The following is a 17,452-nucleotide window of genomic DNA, read 5'->3' on the forward strand; positions in this document are numbered from 1 at the left end:
TGCCGTCGCATTTATACGGTGGTTGGGCTCGTTAGTGTGGTGTACATTTGTTTCGCGCGTATGTTAGATCCAATCTACACGAATTGACTCGATATTATTTCAGCGTTTGCCGCGAGTGTCGAGGCTGAGATTGTCGAAACGCCAGGAACAAACACTTTGCCTTGCATCTCACACCCCATACGAATTGAAACGAATCATTTGAACGAATTAAACACGGTGGGAGACATCAGTATTCTGAGATGAGGATAGTGTCCACTGTCGACACGCTTTAAATACGTGTGCTATCCTCTGTTATGGCCTAGTCTGGAGGTCTCACAAAAGTCTGTGTATCGACTACAAAAGCTGAAATACTCTACACCGCATGGGCGGGGTTTTACAAATGCAACGTAAGTACTGGTAAAACACATCTTGAGTGCAAAGGACCAAATGATGTGCTTGGGATTGTAAAGACTGAGGTGGGTGTATACGAATACTGAAGTTCGAGTGCGTATTAAGAGGGGTAGAGAAAGGGAGAGAGGTATTCGAGAAACCCTGTGAAGGGGGGGTTGGGTTTGGTGAAGAGTAAGGTAGCCGATCTAGAAGAGTGTAAGCACTGTTCGCGAGTATAAGCAGGATTTTTATCATCAAGTCAGGAGAAAAAGAAAGAACCATGGTGTACCGCCATCGAAAGCCCAAAAAAGTAACAACGGAAGAATAACGGAGCTTTTTGATACAATGACGAGGTGAAAACCGCACGAATGGACTTGTATGTACACATATACGAAAGAAAGACGAAAAGAGAGGTAGAAACGCGGGATGTTAATGTCTTCAAGATCCTTTTGAAAATCGTTCCGGATTTGGGTAGTATGAAAAATTATCACAGAAAAGACAAAGTCTGCTGAAGAAGATGTCGAACTCGTTCTTCGTTCACAAAAGATTCAGGGAGAGATTCGAGCGTGGTAGATATTTCCGTCGATTGGACTTGTGTCGGTGAAGAGCTCGAAATCGTTTTCATAGCATACAACTGTCAGGATCCGCGTTAGCACATCAAGGCGCCAAGGACCTGCAATTACTGACCACATTACCAAGCGCAGCTAACGCCCGGTACCTCGTTTCCGAGTCTTCTTTCTCCTTCTGCAACACTCGCAGAACTAGCGCAGTGTGCTGATCACGATGTGATTCATCAAAAGGGGTTTGGAGATAAACAGTCGACACACTGTCAAGCGCACGACACAGCAGGTCAACCATATGTAAGCCGAAAGGGGAGAAAAAAAGTTCCTCACTTGAACAATAAAGTGCTAACCGTTTGTCGTTGTTGCAGTGTAAGCATCTCGTGCGGTGCCCGATCCAGAACGATGAACAGCTACGAGAGGGAGATTGACATGAGCCTAAGGCACAAAAAGGAAGAAACCAATGTCCCATGGGGACCGCCAACTACTCACTTCTCCAAGGAAGGTACCATCAGCGACTGAGGCATGCTGGACTATATTGGCGAGCGCCCGTAGCATCAGATACGAATTCGTCTGTCGAACTTTGGGAATTGGGGCTGTCCAGGGAGCGTTCCATTCGGCGGCTTTAACAAGTGTTTCCAGAAAACGGCTCCTGACTCCAGGAGCCTCGAAAGCGGTAGGACAATGTCCGGCAAGTAAACGACTAAGGTCGATGACTGAGGGAGGTCATTAGCGGTTCGTTGACAGAGCTGGAGGGTGGTGCGCTTACCAGGAAACCGTTGGTCTCTAGGCCATCGGTCAACGATTTGTATAACCGCTTCTACACTTGCAGTGTTGGGTGAATTAGGTGGGGGTGAAGAAGGATTATTGACAGCATGAGCAAGATAGGAAAAAATATCGTCTATGGTCGATATCTCTTCAGGATACATAGCGAGGACAGAGGTTGACTAACAACAAAAAACATGCAACATTGAACTCGGAGAACCAGGGAAAAATCGGTTGCCTACTCACTATTTCGTTTCGTAGGACATCATCAAAATGGAAAACCTTGGAACGCATTCCATCCACGTTTGCTTGCATATTGAGAAGGCATTGACGCTGGCAGACGCGAGTTAGATGTGTGCCCATAGAGATACGTGAAAACACTACCATTGGGAGAACGGGTTTAACTTCAAGTTTCGCCGAGGACGAGGTTATTGATTGTGATGTAGGCTGAGAGCTGTTTGCTCCTGAGTACCTTGACGCTCCTGTAAAAGGGTCCTGATAGACTGGTGCTGTGGTCTGAACAGAAGGTTGTGATGGTGCCCCAGTATAACGAGAGGCACCAGTAAAAGGATCCATATAAGTACTTGGGGGAGCTTGAGTGGGGGCCCCACTTCGGTATCGTGATGCGCCTATGGTTTATAGTCAAACTTCCAGCTTACCGGAGGTAGGACCACGTGAAGGATACCTGTGAAAGGATCGACGTATTCATCTCCACCGGCTCCGAGTTTGACACCAGAGGTATTCTTCTCAATGAACTTCACGACCTCATCGATATAGTTTAGCGAAAGATCGTTGCTCTCCAAAAATCTTTGCGCCGCGGCATAAGGGTTTTCTGCAGAAATAATATGAGAATCCAGGGGCTGTCGACATGGAGTTGTGTTACCTGTCACATTGTACGGAAGTTTCAGAGGCGGCACACCGTCTTGAATATCAACATCGAAGACGTAGTCGTATTCCCGACCCTGATATAGTTGCTTTCGCCCTTGTCCCACCGCGTCGACCACATCTCCCACTTTTTGCCATGTATAGCTACTTGCGTCCCACTAAGTACCATGTGGGGTAAGCTCGAAAAACTAAAAAGAACGAAGGGACGCATGTCACCTGATGAGCCTCGACTTTATCACCATTCTTCACCATCTTAACTTCACCAGGCTTCTTTCCTACAGCGAAGAGGGATGTGATCCGAATGTGCGCGCGTTATCGATCTGAGCTTAATAACTCACCAGGATCGTTGAGTGCTTCAAGGCCTGGCAAGTCACTCTTTTTAACATCTCCCACTTGTTGCGATGGTAGAGCCTGGTTAGCGACATAGTCCTCGTACTCTTTCAGTTCGGACGCCGATGCCCAGCGGCCCTCGCTCGAGCTAAAAACCCGTACAACGCCATCCGAACATCCGCTAACAATGTCGCCGTTTGGCATGCAGTCTACCGTCCAGACGGAAATGGCTGGATGAGTGATGACTTGGGCGCACTCGCCATCTATAAGAGGAATAAATGTATATCTCGTACTACAAGCAGAGGGCATACCTTTCCATACCCGTACCGTACGATCTTCACCACCTGAGATGATTTCACCAGTTGGTAGGACCGAAAGGCTGTAAACGAAAGAGGTGTGTCCCGATAACGTGTAGATGGTGTCCCCTTCAAGAGTCCATACCCGTATCTCGCTTTGAGGCCGACGATCGTCAAAGCGTGGACGATTATATCAAGGGCGAGATTCATGACATACCTATCATTAGAGCACGATGCGAATCCTAAGTCAGGTAACAACACTAGACCACGAATAGCGTCTTGATGACCAGTAAAAGTCGATATTAGCTTATGTTCCTTCCACAACTTGATCGTTTTATCCGCAGAGCCTAGGACCAGATGTTGTCAACTCTAGATCAAGGTCAAGCTTTGTAGTCACACACCGGTCAGCACCTGTTCTTCGTTTACGGCCAAAACTGCCCATACGGATTGTTGATGCCCCTTGAGTTCGTATGCCAGATGAAAGTTTTTCCAGACTTTCGCTGTCCTTTCATAGCGATGATTGAGGTCTCATCCTGTGTAGACACTTTGGTAAAACACACACACACCTGTCCCATGACCCCGATATGATAGATCCACCACCAGGTGTTACATCTAACGCACAAACATTTTCGGTGTGTCCGAGAAGCGAAAAGTCTGGATCGTCCTTTGGTATTGATAAAGAGAAGACGTTGATTACGGTGTCTTGTCCCCCGGAAACGATGTATCCTGGAGCGACTACTTTCAGCTACTACAACCATCGAATCTTCGCGAACGAAACCCATGCCTTTTGGTGCTTCTGCGGTTGGTGGTATGTAGGCGACAGCATTTACATATCGTGACGAGGCTTGGAAGACTGTATCTGTGGCGAATACCGAAGCATTCGTCGTTCGGCGCCAGGCTATAGCGGTAGAGTCCCGAGAGGCTGAGAGCACAAGATCGTTGGTAGGCGATCGCACCGCGCGTACCTAAGGGAATTGTTAGAAGACGACTATTGACAGGTTCAGCTGTAGCACTGACATCTGAAGAATGAGCCTTCAAAGTCGAGGACAACTTGTAAGGCATGATCGGTGGTGCGCAGATGGAGGTAGGAGACACAAAGTATTATTTCAGGTCACGATATTTTTGTTGCGGGATTTCCTTATCCGTAACCCTAATGGCCCGATATATCGAGCAGGCGTTTTCTTTTCCTTGACGGCGATGTCGCGCAGTAATGGAACCAGTACTCGTCCAGAACCAGAGGTCATCATGAATGTATGTTCACAGCTTTTGCCACCGCCCTCATTCACATATTTACTTCCAGTTCGCCGACGGTTTTTCTTATGTGAAAGCCAAACTGGATGAAGCCTACGTCGCTGTAATAGGGCAAGATCTGCCAACAGCTCAGAGTCAGAAAGTCCAGTACAAGAAGGAAGATCTTGATCTACTGGTGCGTGTTCTTCGGCTGGTAATTGTCGGTGTCAAATGTCCCATCAGCTTTGTCCTTGCAGATAAACGAATTCGAAATTTCAAAGGCTCAGGCTGAAAAGGCGTTGGCAGCGAACGAAAAAGACCTTGTCAAGACTGTTCAGGCCTTGATCAGAGCACCAGAATGAAATGCGATACCGAGGGTCTTTCCTACGTTGTTCTGGCCCAGTGGATGAGATTACCCTCTCTGACGGATGGCGGCGGCGGGACCTGCTTTGACTCACGTCTAAAACTGATGCTGAACTACCGGGTAGTGTACATTCCCTGAGCAATGTAGACCTTCACTAGCAGTCATCGGCAACCAGCTTACCGCGACCTCCCTCCGATAGCAAGAGCATCTCCGACGCGTCGGTGTTACAGCCATGCGAGCGACACCAAAGGAAGAATTTGGATAGTATAAAGAATCATGGCAAGAGTCTGGCAAGTGCAAGTGATAATATTGAAATAAAGGTTAGTTAAAATAAATTGCCGATAGGCGTTTCCGCAGAGCACATTGACGAACCCTTACTGGGCCAACGAGACAACAGTCTGTGAATTCGTACCTGTACTCTAAGTAGTATATTGACTGGGTAGCACCCCAGTAGTGGCTGAGCCCTGTTCATTAGTACATATCTCAGATATCCATGTCCGTCGAGTTACCTTGATATTGCACCCGGATTCGTGGGAAGAAATCCAACGCGACTTTGGCAGGCTCGCGCCGCTGGGTCTGGCGGTGACACTCATCGTCTGTCGTTTTTCCAGTATACTTCGAGTAGGAGGTAGAGGACTGGAGCGAAGTGATGGATGCTCTTTACTCTTCCTACTCTGAAGTCCTCCTCTTAGCGCAATCCATGAAGAATGACCTCGAAAGCTTGCTTGATCCCGAAACTGGAGTTGCACCGCGTCTACGACAACTTTGTCGAAATCAGTGAGTGAGGAAGGCTCTCTCTTTTGCGTTCCTTCTATTAATCATTGTATCTGTAGAATTGAAGATGCTTCAGGCGAAGTGTCATCGGAAGAACTGGACTTGATCAAGCTTGAAGAGCATACTTGGGCACTATTACAAGCTATCATGCCGTTCGTCGTGTCGTCCTTGGGCTTCCAAAATCATCGCTGACATATGCTTTCCTATTTTCAGCCTTCGTAAAACCGAACAAACACCCACCGACACACCTCAGCAACTGCTCTCTTCAAATCCCTACACACCGACATCCACTATTGCTCAAGCCATAATGCAAAGCTCACCTGTCCTCACAGAGCTTATAGTAGTCCGAGAATGGTTACAAGAAACCGCGCCGTCACCTGCACATCCAGAGGCTACAACGGGATACTGGAAGTTCACCAAGCATAACGTTACGCAAGCTATGCGGCTAGGAGGAGGAGCAAGGGATGGATTGGTGAAAGAGTTGGATCCGGATGCGGTGAATCGAGAAGATGGGAGGGGTTTAGTGGCAGATGACGCAGTCAGTTTTTTTTTTCATTCAAGTTGCTTAATTGAACCATGCATTTCAAGAGCTACGAAAAAGGCCTCTCGCAAGCTCTATATGGTTACGTACGCGCAGGAAGGTTGGAAGACGCGATAGAACTATGTCGAAAAGCTCACCAGCCGTGGCGAGCCGCGAGCATACGCGGATCGCTGTTGTTCAGTTGGAAAGCACTGGGTAGGTTCTACTTTCCGCGTCTCTATTTGTCTGGCTTATTGATAAAGTCGATTTTTATATGAAGCCCACGAACACGACGAAGAGGAAGATGATGACTATGATTCCGAGATATGGTCTGGGAACAAACGGCGGAAACTGTGGAAGTCGACTTGTACGAAGGCGGCTCTCAATGTAAGAATAACTTATATAGCTATGAACTTGACCTGATGAAGCACTCTAGTCAGCTCTCCCCGAACATGAGCGTGTTTTATACGCCGCCCTCGCCCCCTCGCCTCAAACAACCCTCGTCCTCAAATCTGGCTGTAGAACCTGGGAAGACCACCTGTGGGCAACAATAAGCGTGTTATGTGACGAAAAAGAGACAATGGAAATGTCGCGTCTGGGTGGCAGCTTTTGGGAAGGCGCTGGAGGCGCTGAAGGATTGAGAAATGTGGACAAAGGCGTTAGGATAGTCGGGAGCAATGTGATAGAAATTGAGGAAGAGGAGTGGGAGAAGGAGGTTGTCGGCACACTTGAGGGGTTGAAGGATGTCAATGTTGAGGATGGGTGAGATTTTGCCGTGTTTTCTGTTGTCTTTCAAGCGGGATGAACGTTCCTTTTTCCATAGTCCACCAGCAGACCATCCATTTCATGTTTCCCAGCTAAATGTTGTATTGGATCGCACAGGTTATCTGCTGGAGGTGTTTGCAGAAGGGTTGGTGAACAATGCATATGAAACGACATCGTACGAGTGCGTGTATTGTGTTGGAATTGTTTCACTCGGTTTCTAACAATCGTCGCCAGATACGGACCGATGTGCCGTTTCTTTGCCCATCTCTGTCTATATCTTAGAATGATCGATAGTTTCGTTCCCCCGAATGCGTCGAGTATCATTCTGGAAGCATATCTTCAAGTTTTAGAGGTTATACAAATTCCTTAGACCGAGACCTGCAATTTATCGTTCCCTTTTCTACAGGCAGCCGGTCAACGTGATCTCATCGCCATATACGCTGGAGCCCTTGGCGAAAACGCTATCCAACGATATGCTTTGTTTTTAGTCTCACTCGAGCTCTCCACAGACGTCAACGAACGACGGCTTGCTCTCACAAGAGCTAAAGAACACGGCTTGGACATGGATAGTGTAGCTGCTGCTGCCGCGGAAATGACAATCAATAAAGCGATGGAGGTAAGATCCTAGCAAATCTTGCCTTATGTTGTGTAAACCTGACTTCTCTTCTTCGCTAGATGCTCCCCATATTGAAAGGCCCTCTACCGTCCATAATTTCCGGGCAAGCTCCACCTAGCGACGCAGAGTTGTTTTTGCTGAGGTCGATCGAGTGGATCGTATTTTCTGAAGCTACGTATGACAAGGCGTTGGAACAAGCGAACCATATCCTGCGGTATTTCTTAGGTGAGAATGACTTCCTCCTTCCCACTTTGTAATTCCTTCAAAATTATAACTTTATTCCAGCTTCTGGTAGAATACAACTGGCCAGAGAACTGTTATCAATGCTTCCATCGGAGCTTGCTTCTATCTCTGTGGACGAAATGGACGTTCAAGCTACGGAATATCTGCATTACAGACAGTTCTTCACGATTTGGGAAACCCTCGAAAGCGTCGTGGAATGTCAGGCTTTGGAGTCGCCGAGGATGAATCGTGATACGAGGTTGGCGTGGCATGAGGATTACAAGGTTTGATTTGCACTCAAAGATCTTGACAGTCTGTCGTGGCTGATACGACCTCCTCCAGAAAGTCATCGAACAAGCAAGAGAACAGATTGTGAAGCTCTTAACTTCGGAGTGGCTCGTTGTAGATGACGAAATTGGAGAAGGAGAGACGAGGAGACGAGAGTTGATTCGTATTCGTCAGATTTATGTCCCAGAGCTCATCATCAGGCTTCACTTTGTCCTGATCAACTCGAGGCAGGAGTTCCCAGAGTGCGTTTGACAACTAATCTTTGTCCCTTCTGTGCATAACACTCTGATGCGTTTGTAAAACCCTTTTTAGGAACTTGAAATTGGCGTTGAAACTGGTGAACATTGTCGCTGATTCACGGTATCGGCTCTATGAAGACTTCGTGAACGAGGATGAAAGGCGCTTGGGTGACTACTTGGGCGCTGTACGGCAAGCTGTACTCGGGGGGTTGGAAAGCGGAGGATCGGATCCGTTCAGGGTGTTGATGATTTGAGTTTGGCAAACTGTTCTTGCTCTCTTTTGCTTTATGGTGCTCTGGGCTCGTTGTATCTATGATGTATCATCCAAAATAATCGCCGCACCATGCACATAGCAGAGCGATGTCCCTCAGTGGCTTTCCCCCCTGACATTTGTGGACAGTGGGGGAACTACGGTTCTCCTATGTTGCTCCTGTGGTATGGGGAGTATAATCAATTGAATTCTTCGATTTTCTGATCCCTTAGCACATCGAAGAATGGCCTGGGTATACCTCTTACCCAAAGAAATACTTTCTGGCCCCCTTCCCTTGCGAAACTCACGGAAACCTCGCAATTGACCCCCGACCACGATCAGCTTTCGTTCTTTTCGCCACCGTGTGTACACCGAGCATGAAAAGCGTTCGCGGGTCGACCGCATGTCCTACATCTTTCTATAGGGGTGCTGCACTACTTGCTTTATTCCTGCGAACACACCAGGGATTTACACGTTCGAGGGGAATGTTAGCACCACTTCCAACGTTTTACACAAGTCTTGAAAAGTCCAATAAAGGAAGGTAGCGATGGTTGTGGCCTCGGAAACGACGCTGGCCCTTCTCGGGTCTCAAGGACTACAGCACTCACGGTTTGGAAGGGCTTTTCAAGTGCTGCAGCATGCATGGGGTCCGAAGAAAATCGAGTTACCTTATTTAACGATGTATGCAAGGCCAACGAAAGGAAAAAGAAAACAGCCAAGTACATAACGAGAAGCGAAAAGGCGAAGCGGTAGGGGGGATATCCGGATTAACAGGGAAATTATGAATCTTTGGGGTGGAACGCACGATGGATATCAAATATGGATGGATTATAGGTTACAACAATGAGTAAACCGTACTGAATCTCGAATAAATGGAAAGGTACGATGTACGTGAACACTCGAGATCAAGAGACCCAGACTAAATAATCAAAAAACCAAGTCAGTCTGTAGACTCAATCGGGGTGGAAGAGGGAAAGACACGCACATGCAAGAGCAATAACAAGGTAAAGGGTGATGAGCCTATGAAGAAAGAAATATTAATTTGCGTCTTCCTACTCCCCACAAATATCACTCACATCAATCCTTCCATGTAGTTCGATTTTCCATCCCTGTAGAACAGATGAGATTAGTAATGCAGAACCTCCAGAACAAAAAAAAAACGAAGATCGTGCACTCACTGAATGAGTGTGTTCGTCAAGAACACAGAAACAAAGAACGTGATCGTCTCAAAATTGGCAAAGAATAGGGTCAATTCGTGGTGCGAACTGTTCGTTATGCGACAAACACTTAGTATCCAGGTTTTCGTCAGAAGAGCTGAATTGAATACGCACATCCAGCCAATGATGACAAGTAAGGGAACAACAAAAGCCGCGATTTGCTTTGAGATTCAACGTGAGCCAACCTTGCCGAAAAACTAGGATAGAACTTGAACGCCAACGCACAATCGAGCTTCCAACACAAATTCCAATCGTCAATTCCATCTGTCCTTTCATGGCCATCCATACAGAAGTAACATGCTCAGCGGCATTCGCCTGGTTGAAGTGAGAGAATAATGACATGAGTAACGTTTCAAACCCTATGCAAACACCAACTTACCACAATAGGCAGCAGAATCAACCCGATGAACGGCTTAGGAACACTATACCTGAACGCGAACTCTTCAATCGAGGCGACCACTGATTTTAAAAGCGTGAGCGATCCAGAAGCGGAACTAAAAGAAATAACTGCTCACAGTAATCAGCGCAGAACGAAGTTACGACAGTCACGGCTAGCAAGCAAACTCCTGCGGAAACGAGATTCATGCGAGGAGTCTCTTCAATATCCTCTTGGCCTTCCTGACGCTGAGATTGGAAAAGATGTTGGTGGGAAAAGAGCTGGTGGCAAATCATCAGTACCCCCATTGTCAGAAGGTGTCGAAGGAATGGCACGGACCTGGAAGTAAAGATATGCAACATAAACGACTAAGAGGAGGATAGCCGTCCCTCGGGAGATCTTTAACAGTCCATCGAGATGTTGCTCGTCTGTGTTAACATCAGATTACAGAAGAGGATGATGAATGTTAAGAGAGTTTAATTACCAGTCAGAACAGGGTTGGGTGGTTTCACGCTATTCCATGCGGCTGGAATGACTAGAGCTGCAAAGGAGAACGTGTCAGCTGCATGAAAGGGAGCATATGGGTTGGATTGTGCGCACTGATGCAGGCCAAAGTCATCAACTAAGAAGTAACACCATGTGAGGATATAAAGTAACCGAGCGTGAAGTCGACTTACAGAACTCGATCTGTAGAATGATAGGTCAGATACAGCGTCTAGGAAGATAGCCATGAACGTACGCTTGAGCGGCGGTAACTTGAAAAGAGCTTTCTGAGAATTTGAATCCAGCTTGAGGGTGGGGGTATATTCAAGGCGTGCGTCTTCGTTACAGTGTGAATGGAACGCACCTGCCAAGAACGAACAGCCCAAAACGAGTAAAATATTGGACAACACCGAGCCAAGCATCTACACAAGAGTTCAGCACGACCTTGCACACTTCCATCAACATGAGTATAGATAGCACGCACAGAATTCTGAACGATAACAATTTCATCTGTGGAGGCAAGCGGGTGAATATAAGCAAAATGATAAGCACAACTATGGACCTCCGAACCTCGAAGGAGAGCGGCTATTCCCACAATGATCTCGACTGCGTTTCCAAATGACGCGTTGAGTAGTCCAGCAAGGGTCTGGCCAAGTTGGAAGGACATTTGTTCGGTGGCATCCCCAAGTAACTAAACCATACGAAAAAAAAACATGAGTTAGTTTCAACGTTCTTCTTCTCCGCACAAATACCGGCTTCGTCTGAAGCGCTGCGCCACGGTAGTACCCTTTGTAGCGTGTAGCAGGAATGACTCACTTTGGCCAAAGGGATGATTGCCACAAAACTGAAGGAGAACCTCAACCCAGCATCCCAGTTTGAATAATGCGCTACCGCGCTCAACGGCACAAAGACCAATACGATGTTCAGCCACGACCCGAACAGGAAATTTTTGAACGACTCGAGATATCCAGGCTCGCCCTCTGCCTTCACAATTTCTGAAAACGTTCTCGAGGTTGAGCTTGAACCTGTACCTGGTTCATGATTCGGCAATAGTGGTGTGTTCTCCGCTGGTGGCATCGTTTAAGGATTTGTCTTTCTTTTGCTGCTCCAACTCGCCACGGCTAGAGCGAATATTAGATGGACGTTGTTGGAGGGGAAAGGTTTCAGGGAACAAAATAAATTTCAACGTTTGTTTAATGTGTCCGGAAAGCTGTTAAATTACCAAAGGCGGAAAAGCCGAGCCGGATCAACGCTTTGTTTGTATTACCCAGATTTTCGGGACAGATAGCCGATAGATTTGACAAAAACTTGGCAAACTTGAAAAAATAAACATTTCCCTCATTATTCGACCTAAGCTATGCAGGTTCTCTAAGTACGCTCTTGCATCTATGTTTAATTCCAATCAATGGCGACCCGAAACTGCGTTCATAGCTTCCTGCGGTACATCTGCATTACGCGTCGCCACTTTGCCCTCCTTCACGGCTTCCAACATGTGCGCGATATCCGCGTACTTGACCAACGTTCCCTTTCCGTCTTCACCGACATCTATTGTGGTAATTGAGGTATTATGGCACACCCAGTTTGAACCGCGCATCGGTGTCTTGCGTAAACTCTGGATGCGCCCCGTCTCCACCAACTTCCGCACCAGTGATCCGATGAAACCCCCATGAGACACGACGAGGACATGATGAACATTGGATGGGTCGTGGGTATACTTATCGTGTTCGTGAACGATGCCGTTATCGTTGACGAGAGCGACGGGAGGCGGAACAGGCTTCGACATCAACCCGAGGACCTCAGTGTCCCACCAATACATCACCCGCTTCTCCATCGCCTCTACTCGTTCTGCCGAGGGGTCGACTCCTCCAGGGAATGTCGCTAACACTTTGCTTCTCGCCGCAAAATGCTTGCCTTCCAGAACTCCAAGGTGCTGAACGAATTTCGCAAGAGTGAGAAAACGATCAAGGATCGACGGGCGATGAGAGGACCCACTCTCTCTCTAAGCGCTTTCGACGTAGAAATTTCTAATCCTGGATGTTTTTCGATTATGATCTGCGCAGTCTGTGCACAACCCAAAATCTCTCAGTCAAGAATTCATAGAATGAGAACAACCTCAACTCTCACCTTGACCGCTCGCTGAAGATCACTAGACCATACTTCCGTCAAGGGTATCTTCTCCATCGTATTCGCCACCACCGAAGCCTGCGATAACCCTGCTACATTTAGCTGCGTGTCTTTATGTCCTTGAATTATTTCAGAACGGTTCTCATCTGTTTCCCCATGGCGGATAATATAAAGCCGTGCGGAAGGCATCGGAAAGGCAGGGAAAAGGAGACACGATTGAGAAGGAAGGCGCAACGTCGGTATCGATTTTATATGGTAAATGTAGAACGAGGGTGATGGGCAGTGCGAAAGAAATGAGGTTGTCACTATCCATGGTATCGATACCAGTCCACGGCCAATTGCGTATGATGCCAACAGCGAACTTAACCCCCAAATTAAGGTTCAAAGGCACCCCTGTCATGAAATTAGAGGAGTTACTGTTTCGCGCCTTTTTTCAGGGTAAACGCAGTCCTTCCTCCATTATGGTTCCGCCGACGATAATACAGAAAGCAAGGGATAATCGATAAATCATTATACAGGACGTACGGTACTCTTACATGTTACTGTCCTGTAACGCAAATCACAATCAGTTACAACCATGATGCAGAAGAAAACGAAGTGTGAAAAAAGAAAGAAAAAGCCTCAGCCTCGCCTTTAATTCTCCATCCACACCCAACCGTCAAGGACTACAACAGCCCGAGACGCCCTCGTCCCACAAACACAGAAGTAGGAATGGGGTTATACGAGAGGATTTCATGAACAAACGGGGTGTGTTCCTTTACCAGGATTATCTTCGTCGGCTTCAAGAGAAGGTGCAAGAGAAGGAGAGAAAGAACAGATTACTCACTATATAACCGTACAGTCAACACAGTAATTTCTAAAACGAAGTGTAGGATTTTCCAGGTGATCCAGCCTCCTCACTCCTCAACCATAGGGAGAAGCAATCAGCAAAGATTGTTTTTGAGAATCCAAGTCATTCTCCGACGTTTGTCTGGACCGTCCGTTCCTTGTAAAGGTTTCCGTTCGAAATGAGAAAGGACAGTAATTTGGACGCCGTGAGTTTGTTGAAGAAAAAAAAAATTAGCGTAAATCCCATTTATCCCTCCGGAGGTTTCCGATTTCGGACTTTCAAATTTTCTTACCGGGGTCGCGCTTTTCCAGGGCGCGTCACCGAGACCGACCCGCTCAAATCCTCATCCCCTCTGGTCATCGTCGTCGTAGCTGTTTCCGACGATGACAGCAGCCAGAGCGGTCAAGAAAGTCACCCCACCATCTTCCCCTTTCGCAGAACTCTTACGTCGTTCACGTTTCGCAACTTTCGACCCTTCTATCCGTCAAAGCTATTACACTCCACCAGACCACGCATCCAGAGGAGACTGGGGCCTCAAACGCCCTCTATCACTTCGTCGACGGAACGCATTTATATCCATCCCTGCACCTTTTGACTCCCGTGCCCAATATATCGAATGGTCGAACGCGGAAAATGAAGTCCGGTTCATAAGGCGGTTCGAGGAGATGCAAGTCAGTCCGACGTTGAAGATGGATGCCATGGGTAGTATGGCTAAATCAAATTGGGAACAAACTTTGGGAACGAAAAATTCCTCTAAATGGGTCATGGACTCGGAGTTTGCGTTCCACGAGGAAGGGGTTGAGGTTGAGGAGATGGCTGAAGAAAGACGGTTGAGGACGGAAGAAGCTCAGAATGAAAAGTTTGATGAGAATTTGACTGGATTAGGACGGGAAGGACCTGGAAGGTACGGCTCAAGGAGGCGATTGGTGGAAGAATCGGCCAAGGTGAATTTGACGCCGAATATCTATGCCATGTCGCCGAAGGAGTTCGACCGCTACGTCCGCAAGCTTAGGGAGCTTCGACCCAAGTTTAACGAGTACATCAGACAAGCCTGGGAAGAGGAAAAAGTGAGGGCAGAGGAACGAGAACAACGGACGCAGTCACAGTCCACGGGTCAATCATCGACAGCCAGAAACGGAGGACTGCTCGCAATCGATTCAGAGCGATCTCCAGACCTTCTCTCCGTTGCGCAGACTCGTCAGCATCGACATCACGTCAGGTTTCTCGAACAGCATACCGCTTCGACCTTCGCCGACCCTAATTCTACTGCCATCGAACAACGACCACATCAAGTTGCAGGTCTGCTTTACGCACGTCTGAGCCCCCTTCATTCCCAATTACATGCACAAACTCAACCTGGTATTGTCCTACAAGCTGCACGGAAAAATGAGGGTTCTATCCTCTCCAGAGCGCAGGAGGACGTCTACACCGCCTCTCTGGGTGGTATGACTCCCATAATACGCAAGGAGCATTGGGCTAGCAAGCGCCCCCTGCTCGATATATCTTCCAAACAAGGGGTTACCAGGGATAACCTGACATCTTCCATTGCCAACATGCGGTTGAAGCCGGGTTCTGTTGTACTTACGAAGGTTCCGCGAACCGTTGGTGTACCCGAGGAGACGGGAGGTCTTAAGGATGCCTCGATCTCTGCTGAAGCCATGATAGAGACGGGAAATTTCGGGATTGATAATCCTTATATGCCGGGATCTATACTCTACTCTGGTTTAGAGGCACCTCTAACGAAGCAGATGATGTCTTCGGTTCAGCAGGAGAGGGATGGATTGAATGTTGAGATGAAAAAGTCGAAGCAGTTCTCGTATGGTCAGAGTCCACAGACAACGAATGATCCTCGGCGGTTGGCGGAAAAGAACAAGGTGGTCTTAAATACGTTGGATAACATTCTGAAGACCATAAAAAGATAGAGATTGCTCTACCGACGGGTATATGTTATATTCTAGTAATTTCAATGCTTCAACGACAACTAAACTGTTGGTCTGACCGTGACTAGATGCAAACCGTTCTATGTACACTCTCCACGAACCTTTCGCTATCTCAGACTTGGCTTATCGTAATTGACACCTCTTCGATCGACACCCCCACTCCCTCGACCGTCCCATTCACGTTGTTTCCCTCCCCTGATTCTAACATGGCCGTATTTCTCCTTGGCCCTTCACGTCTTCACCATCTTCACGCACTCTACGACAGCTGCTTCTTTTCCTGAATCAACAGATCTTCCGCGAGCTCCTCTCCAGTAACAGATGAACCGTAGCTGAAGATGGCTGCAATAACATTGCTACTTGTCTGGGAGATATGAGGACGGGTGACCACTGTGCGGCAGGGCAGATGCAGATCACATAACACACAATTTTTTCCTCTGCGATTCAAAATGATTACTTGTTATCAAATAGGCAGGCCGAACAACCGGTATTATAGACAACGAGCACAGTCTGCCTTGGACCTAGATGAAAACCATCAACCACCCATACTCAAGTAATGGCAGAATTGACTGCATACCGAGTCATATCCCTCATCTGGCTTCGTTCGACGGGATTTGTCGCGTCTTCTCCAAGACCCGAACCCCACCCTGGACGGCTCTGACACCAAACCGCTAGGTAGGATGACCGATTACCATCGTATAGTCGTATCCCCGTGGTGTCGGTAGAGACGGGCACTGTAGTATGAAAGTACACGACACACATTAGTAGGCGTAAGGTGAGGCCGAAAAATAAATGATTAATATCCGCTGGACGAGGCCACCAAGTACCAGTCCATATCGAATACGCTTTCTGAAGATGGTGTATGTTCTGTCCAAGTTCCTTCTAACTCGGCCAGGAGGGGGCGTAATCTGTTTTCCACTTATTTCGTTTTTGATTACCCTGCCCTGTAACAAATGTTCCGCATTTAGATATGGGGGATTGCTCGAATCATAGCCCGTTCAAAGCCTTGCTTGTATGTGTAATGAGATAGATCCTAGCAAGCATTGGACGCGATTTTCCCCCTTTCCATTGAGAACTGAGGCCTGAGGGGCTGTTTGAATATGTGCTTCCAGATAGATTTAGCGGGGATCATCTGGCGATCAGAAAAAGCCCTTACCGTCGAGATACATGGCATGATCCTTTGGTATCCTCAGGAAGTCGAGAAACTTGTCACCAATTGATTGGGAAGGAAACATCAGGATCCCTGTTCCGTTATTCCTCAGGCCACCAGTCTCGCTACGGTTCAGCTCGACCTTGAAATTGATTGCATGTTCAGGTAACGAGCCTCGAGGAAAGCTTGGGTGGTGCACGATCTTGCTCGCCAACGTATGGGTGAGGTCCCACGCTTGCACAAAGTAGGGGAGCTTGTTTTGAATGTTCAGTTTCATTGAGGAGGGCTTGAGCAGAGAACAGTTGACCGATAACAAGAGCTTAATGTTATCGCATGGCCGCACCCATGCTTGATAACTTGAACATTGTCGAGGTATGTATATGAGAGATTGAGCAGTGGAAGATCATGTGTAATGCGACTAATCCAAGATATTGGCAGCTGAACCAGAGCACGTCAAGTCACATCACGTAGTCATATGCAGTCATGTGATCGTGATGTTGAACCGTCCGGCGGAGTCGGAGTCGTCCTCAGCTCCTGAAGGATGTGGATCTCCCGACCTAGTAACTGGTGCTTACCTGGAGCTGATATCTAATATCGTACGACTGGCAAATACATGGTAGGACTTCTTGAAGAGACCATCATTCACGTTGACTATAATCTGCCAACTCACAATGACCATGCACAGGCTATAGGCGGAAGGCAGTGCAGATCGAGGTCAACAGAAGCAGATTCGAGCTCAAATTTCCGCGCATTCTCAAATGCCGTCAAGTCGCAGACCAAGAAATCAAGGTATCAGCGGTCTGCTAAGGTTTTATGGAATGGCCTCAACTGCAGGTGGGATTTGTCGGCTTTGAATCAAAAGT

At 47.5% G+C, this 17,452-nt stretch overlaps 7 protein-coding genes across 7 annotated transcripts; 3 read left to right on the top strand and 4 right to left on the bottom strand.

Annotated features, from left to right (window-relative positions):
• Positions 1 to 333: 333 nt before the first annotated feature.
• Positions 334 to 651, bottom strand: E1B28_009245 (uncharacterized protein; the record flags this gene model as incomplete). Its single annotated transcript, XM_043154124.1, has 1 exon — positions 334 to 651. The coding sequence occupies one exon, from the start codon at positions 649 to 651 to the stop codon at positions 334 to 336; it is 318 nt and encodes a 105-aa protein (XP_043009413.1).
• A 205-nt stretch (positions 652 to 856) lies between these two features.
• Positions 857 to 3,113, bottom strand: E1B28_009246 (uncharacterized protein; the record flags this gene model as incomplete). The annotated part of the gene is made up of 11 exons (XM_043154125.1): positions 857 to 1,003; positions 1,057 to 1,195; positions 1,263 to 1,342; positions 1,422 to 1,645; positions 1,699 to 1,876; positions 1,941 to 2,027; positions 2,079 to 2,323; positions 2,380 to 2,526; positions 2,578 to 2,737; positions 2,796 to 2,854; positions 2,918 to 3,113. 11 exons carry the CDS (start codon positions 3,111 to 3,113, stop codon positions 857 to 859), a joined length of 1,662 nt encoding a protein of 553 aa, XP_043009414.1.
• A 1,265-nt stretch (positions 3,114 to 4,378) lies between these two features.
• On the top strand, positions 4,379 to 5,266 carry E1B28_009247 (uncharacterized protein). Its single transcript, XM_043154126.1, has 4 exons — positions 4,379 to 4,456; positions 4,506 to 4,631; positions 4,693 to 5,119; positions 5,190 to 5,266. The coding sequence occupies exons 1-3, from the start codon at positions 4,403 to 4,405 to the stop codon at positions 4,795 to 4,797; spliced, it is 285 nt and encodes a 94-aa protein (XP_043009415.1). The 5' UTR covers positions 4,379 to 4,402; the 3' UTR covers positions 4,798 to 5,119; positions 5,190 to 5,266.
• A 96-nt stretch (positions 5,267 to 5,362) lies between these two features.
• On the top strand, positions 5,363 to 8,605 carry E1B28_009248 (uncharacterized protein). Its single transcript, XM_043154127.1, has 13 exons — positions 5,363 to 5,576; positions 5,633 to 5,725; positions 5,787 to 6,111; positions 6,162 to 6,309; positions 6,374 to 6,480; positions 6,530 to 6,855; positions 6,917 to 7,039; positions 7,093 to 7,210; positions 7,265 to 7,474; positions 7,534 to 7,699; positions 7,760 to 7,980; positions 8,039 to 8,226; positions 8,297 to 8,605. Exons 1-13 carry the CDS (start codon positions 5,449 to 5,451, stop codon positions 8,475 to 8,477), a joined length of 2,334 nt encoding a protein of 777 aa, XP_043009416.1. The 5' UTR covers positions 5,363 to 5,448; the 3' UTR covers positions 8,478 to 8,605.
• A 511-nt stretch (positions 8,606 to 9,116) lies between these two features.
• Positions 9,117 to 11,737, bottom strand: E1B28_009249 (uncharacterized protein). Its single transcript, XM_043154128.1, has 17 exons — positions 11,366 to 11,737; positions 11,120 to 11,240; positions 11,034 to 11,059; positions 10,914 to 10,971; positions 10,806 to 10,854; positions 10,744 to 10,753; positions 10,667 to 10,688; positions 10,551 to 10,607; positions 10,406 to 10,494; positions 10,206 to 10,347; positions 10,070 to 10,149; positions 9,916 to 10,005; positions 9,805 to 9,851; positions 9,652 to 9,738; positions 9,550 to 9,582; positions 9,459 to 9,493; positions 9,117 to 9,392 (listed from the first exon to the last, which is right to left on the bottom strand). Exons 1-17 carry the CDS (start codon positions 11,624 to 11,626, stop codon positions 9,379 to 9,381), a joined length of 1,221 nt encoding a protein of 406 aa, XP_043009417.1. The 5' UTR covers positions 11,627 to 11,737; the 3' UTR covers positions 9,117 to 9,378.
• A 122-nt stretch (positions 11,738 to 11,859) lies between these two features.
• E1B28_009250 (uncharacterized protein) lies at positions 11,860 to 13,035 on the bottom strand. Its single transcript, XM_043154129.1, has 3 exons — positions 12,674 to 13,035; positions 12,542 to 12,610; positions 11,860 to 12,479 (listed from the first exon to the last, which is right to left on the bottom strand). The coding sequence occupies exons 1-3, from the start codon at positions 12,860 to 12,862 to the stop codon at positions 11,952 to 11,954; spliced, it is 786 nt and encodes a 261-aa protein (XP_043009418.1). The 5' UTR covers positions 12,863 to 13,035; the 3' UTR covers positions 11,860 to 11,951.
• A 759-nt stretch (positions 13,036 to 13,794) lies between these two features.
• Positions 13,795 to 15,975, top strand: E1B28_009251 (uncharacterized protein). The gene has a single exon (XM_043154130.1). It carries the CDS (start codon positions 13,886 to 13,888, stop codon positions 15,422 to 15,424), a length of 1,539 nt encoding a protein of 512 aa, XP_043009419.1. The 5' UTR covers positions 13,795 to 13,885; the 3' UTR covers positions 15,425 to 15,975.
• The last annotated feature ends 1,477 nt before the right edge of the window (positions 15,976 to 17,452 follow it).

Source organism: Marasmius oreades, chromosome 5 (assembly GCF_018924745.1).
Source record: "Marasmius oreades isolate 03SP1 chromosome 5, whole genome shotgun sequence".
In the NCBI taxonomy this organism is placed as follows: domain Eukaryota; kingdom Fungi; phylum Basidiomycota; class Agaricomycetes; order Agaricales; family Marasmiaceae; genus Marasmius; species Marasmius oreades.

Bases quoted from the DNA above. Each gene is read 5' to 3' on its own strand.
- E1B28_009248 (XM_043154127.1), top strand. From the start codon at position 5,449: ATGGATGCTCTTTACTCTTCCTACTCTGAAGTCCTCCTCTTAGCGCAA. The intron at 5,577-5,632 runs GTGAGTGAGGAA...TTGTATCTGTAG, and splicing joins CGACAACTTTGTCGAAATCA to AATTGAAGATGCTTCAGGCG. The intron at 7,700-7,759 runs GTGAGAATGACT...ACTTTATTCCAG, and splicing joins TATCCTGCGGTATTTCTTAG to CTTCTGGTAGAATACAACTG.
- E1B28_009247 (XM_043154126.1), top strand. From the start codon at position 4,403: ATGTCGCGCAGTAATGGAACCAGTACTCGTCCAGAACCAGAGGTCATC. The intron at 4,457-4,505 runs GTATGTTCACAG...ATTTACTTCCAG, and splicing joins AACCAGAGGTCATCATGAAT to TTCGCCGACGGTTTTTCTTA. The intron at 4,632-4,692 runs GTGCGTGTTCTT...TTGTCCTTGCAG, and splicing joins AGGAAGATCTTGATCTACTG to ATAAACGAATTCGAAATTTC.
- E1B28_009251 (XM_043154130.1), top strand. From the start codon at position 13,886: ATGACAGCAGCCAGAGCGGTCAAGAAAGTCACCCCACCATCTTCCCCT.
- E1B28_009249 (XM_043154128.1), bottom strand. From the start codon at position 11,626: ATGCCACCAGCGGAGAACACACCACTATTGCCGAATCATGAACCAGGT. The intron at 11,060-11,119 runs GTTCGGAGGTCC...TTGCCTCCACAG, and splicing joins AATAGCCGCTCTCCTTCGAG to ATGAAATTGTTATCGTTCAG. The intron at 9,852-9,915 runs GTGCGTTGGCGT...TGAATCTCAAAG, and splicing joins TTTGTGTTGGAAGCTCGATT to CAAATCGCGGCTTTTGTTGT.
- E1B28_009250 (XM_043154129.1), bottom strand. From the start codon at position 12,862: ATGCCTTCCGCACGGCTTTATATTATCCGCCATGGGGAAACAGATGAG. The intron at 12,611-12,673 runs GTGAGAGTTGAG...GGTTGTGCACAG, and splicing joins ATCTTCAGCGAGCGGTCAAG to ACTGCGCAGATCATAATCGA. The intron at 12,480-12,541 runs GTGGGTCCTCTC...AAATTCGTTCAG, and splicing joins CGAAAGCGCTTAGAGAGAGA to CACCTTGGAGTTCTGGAAGG.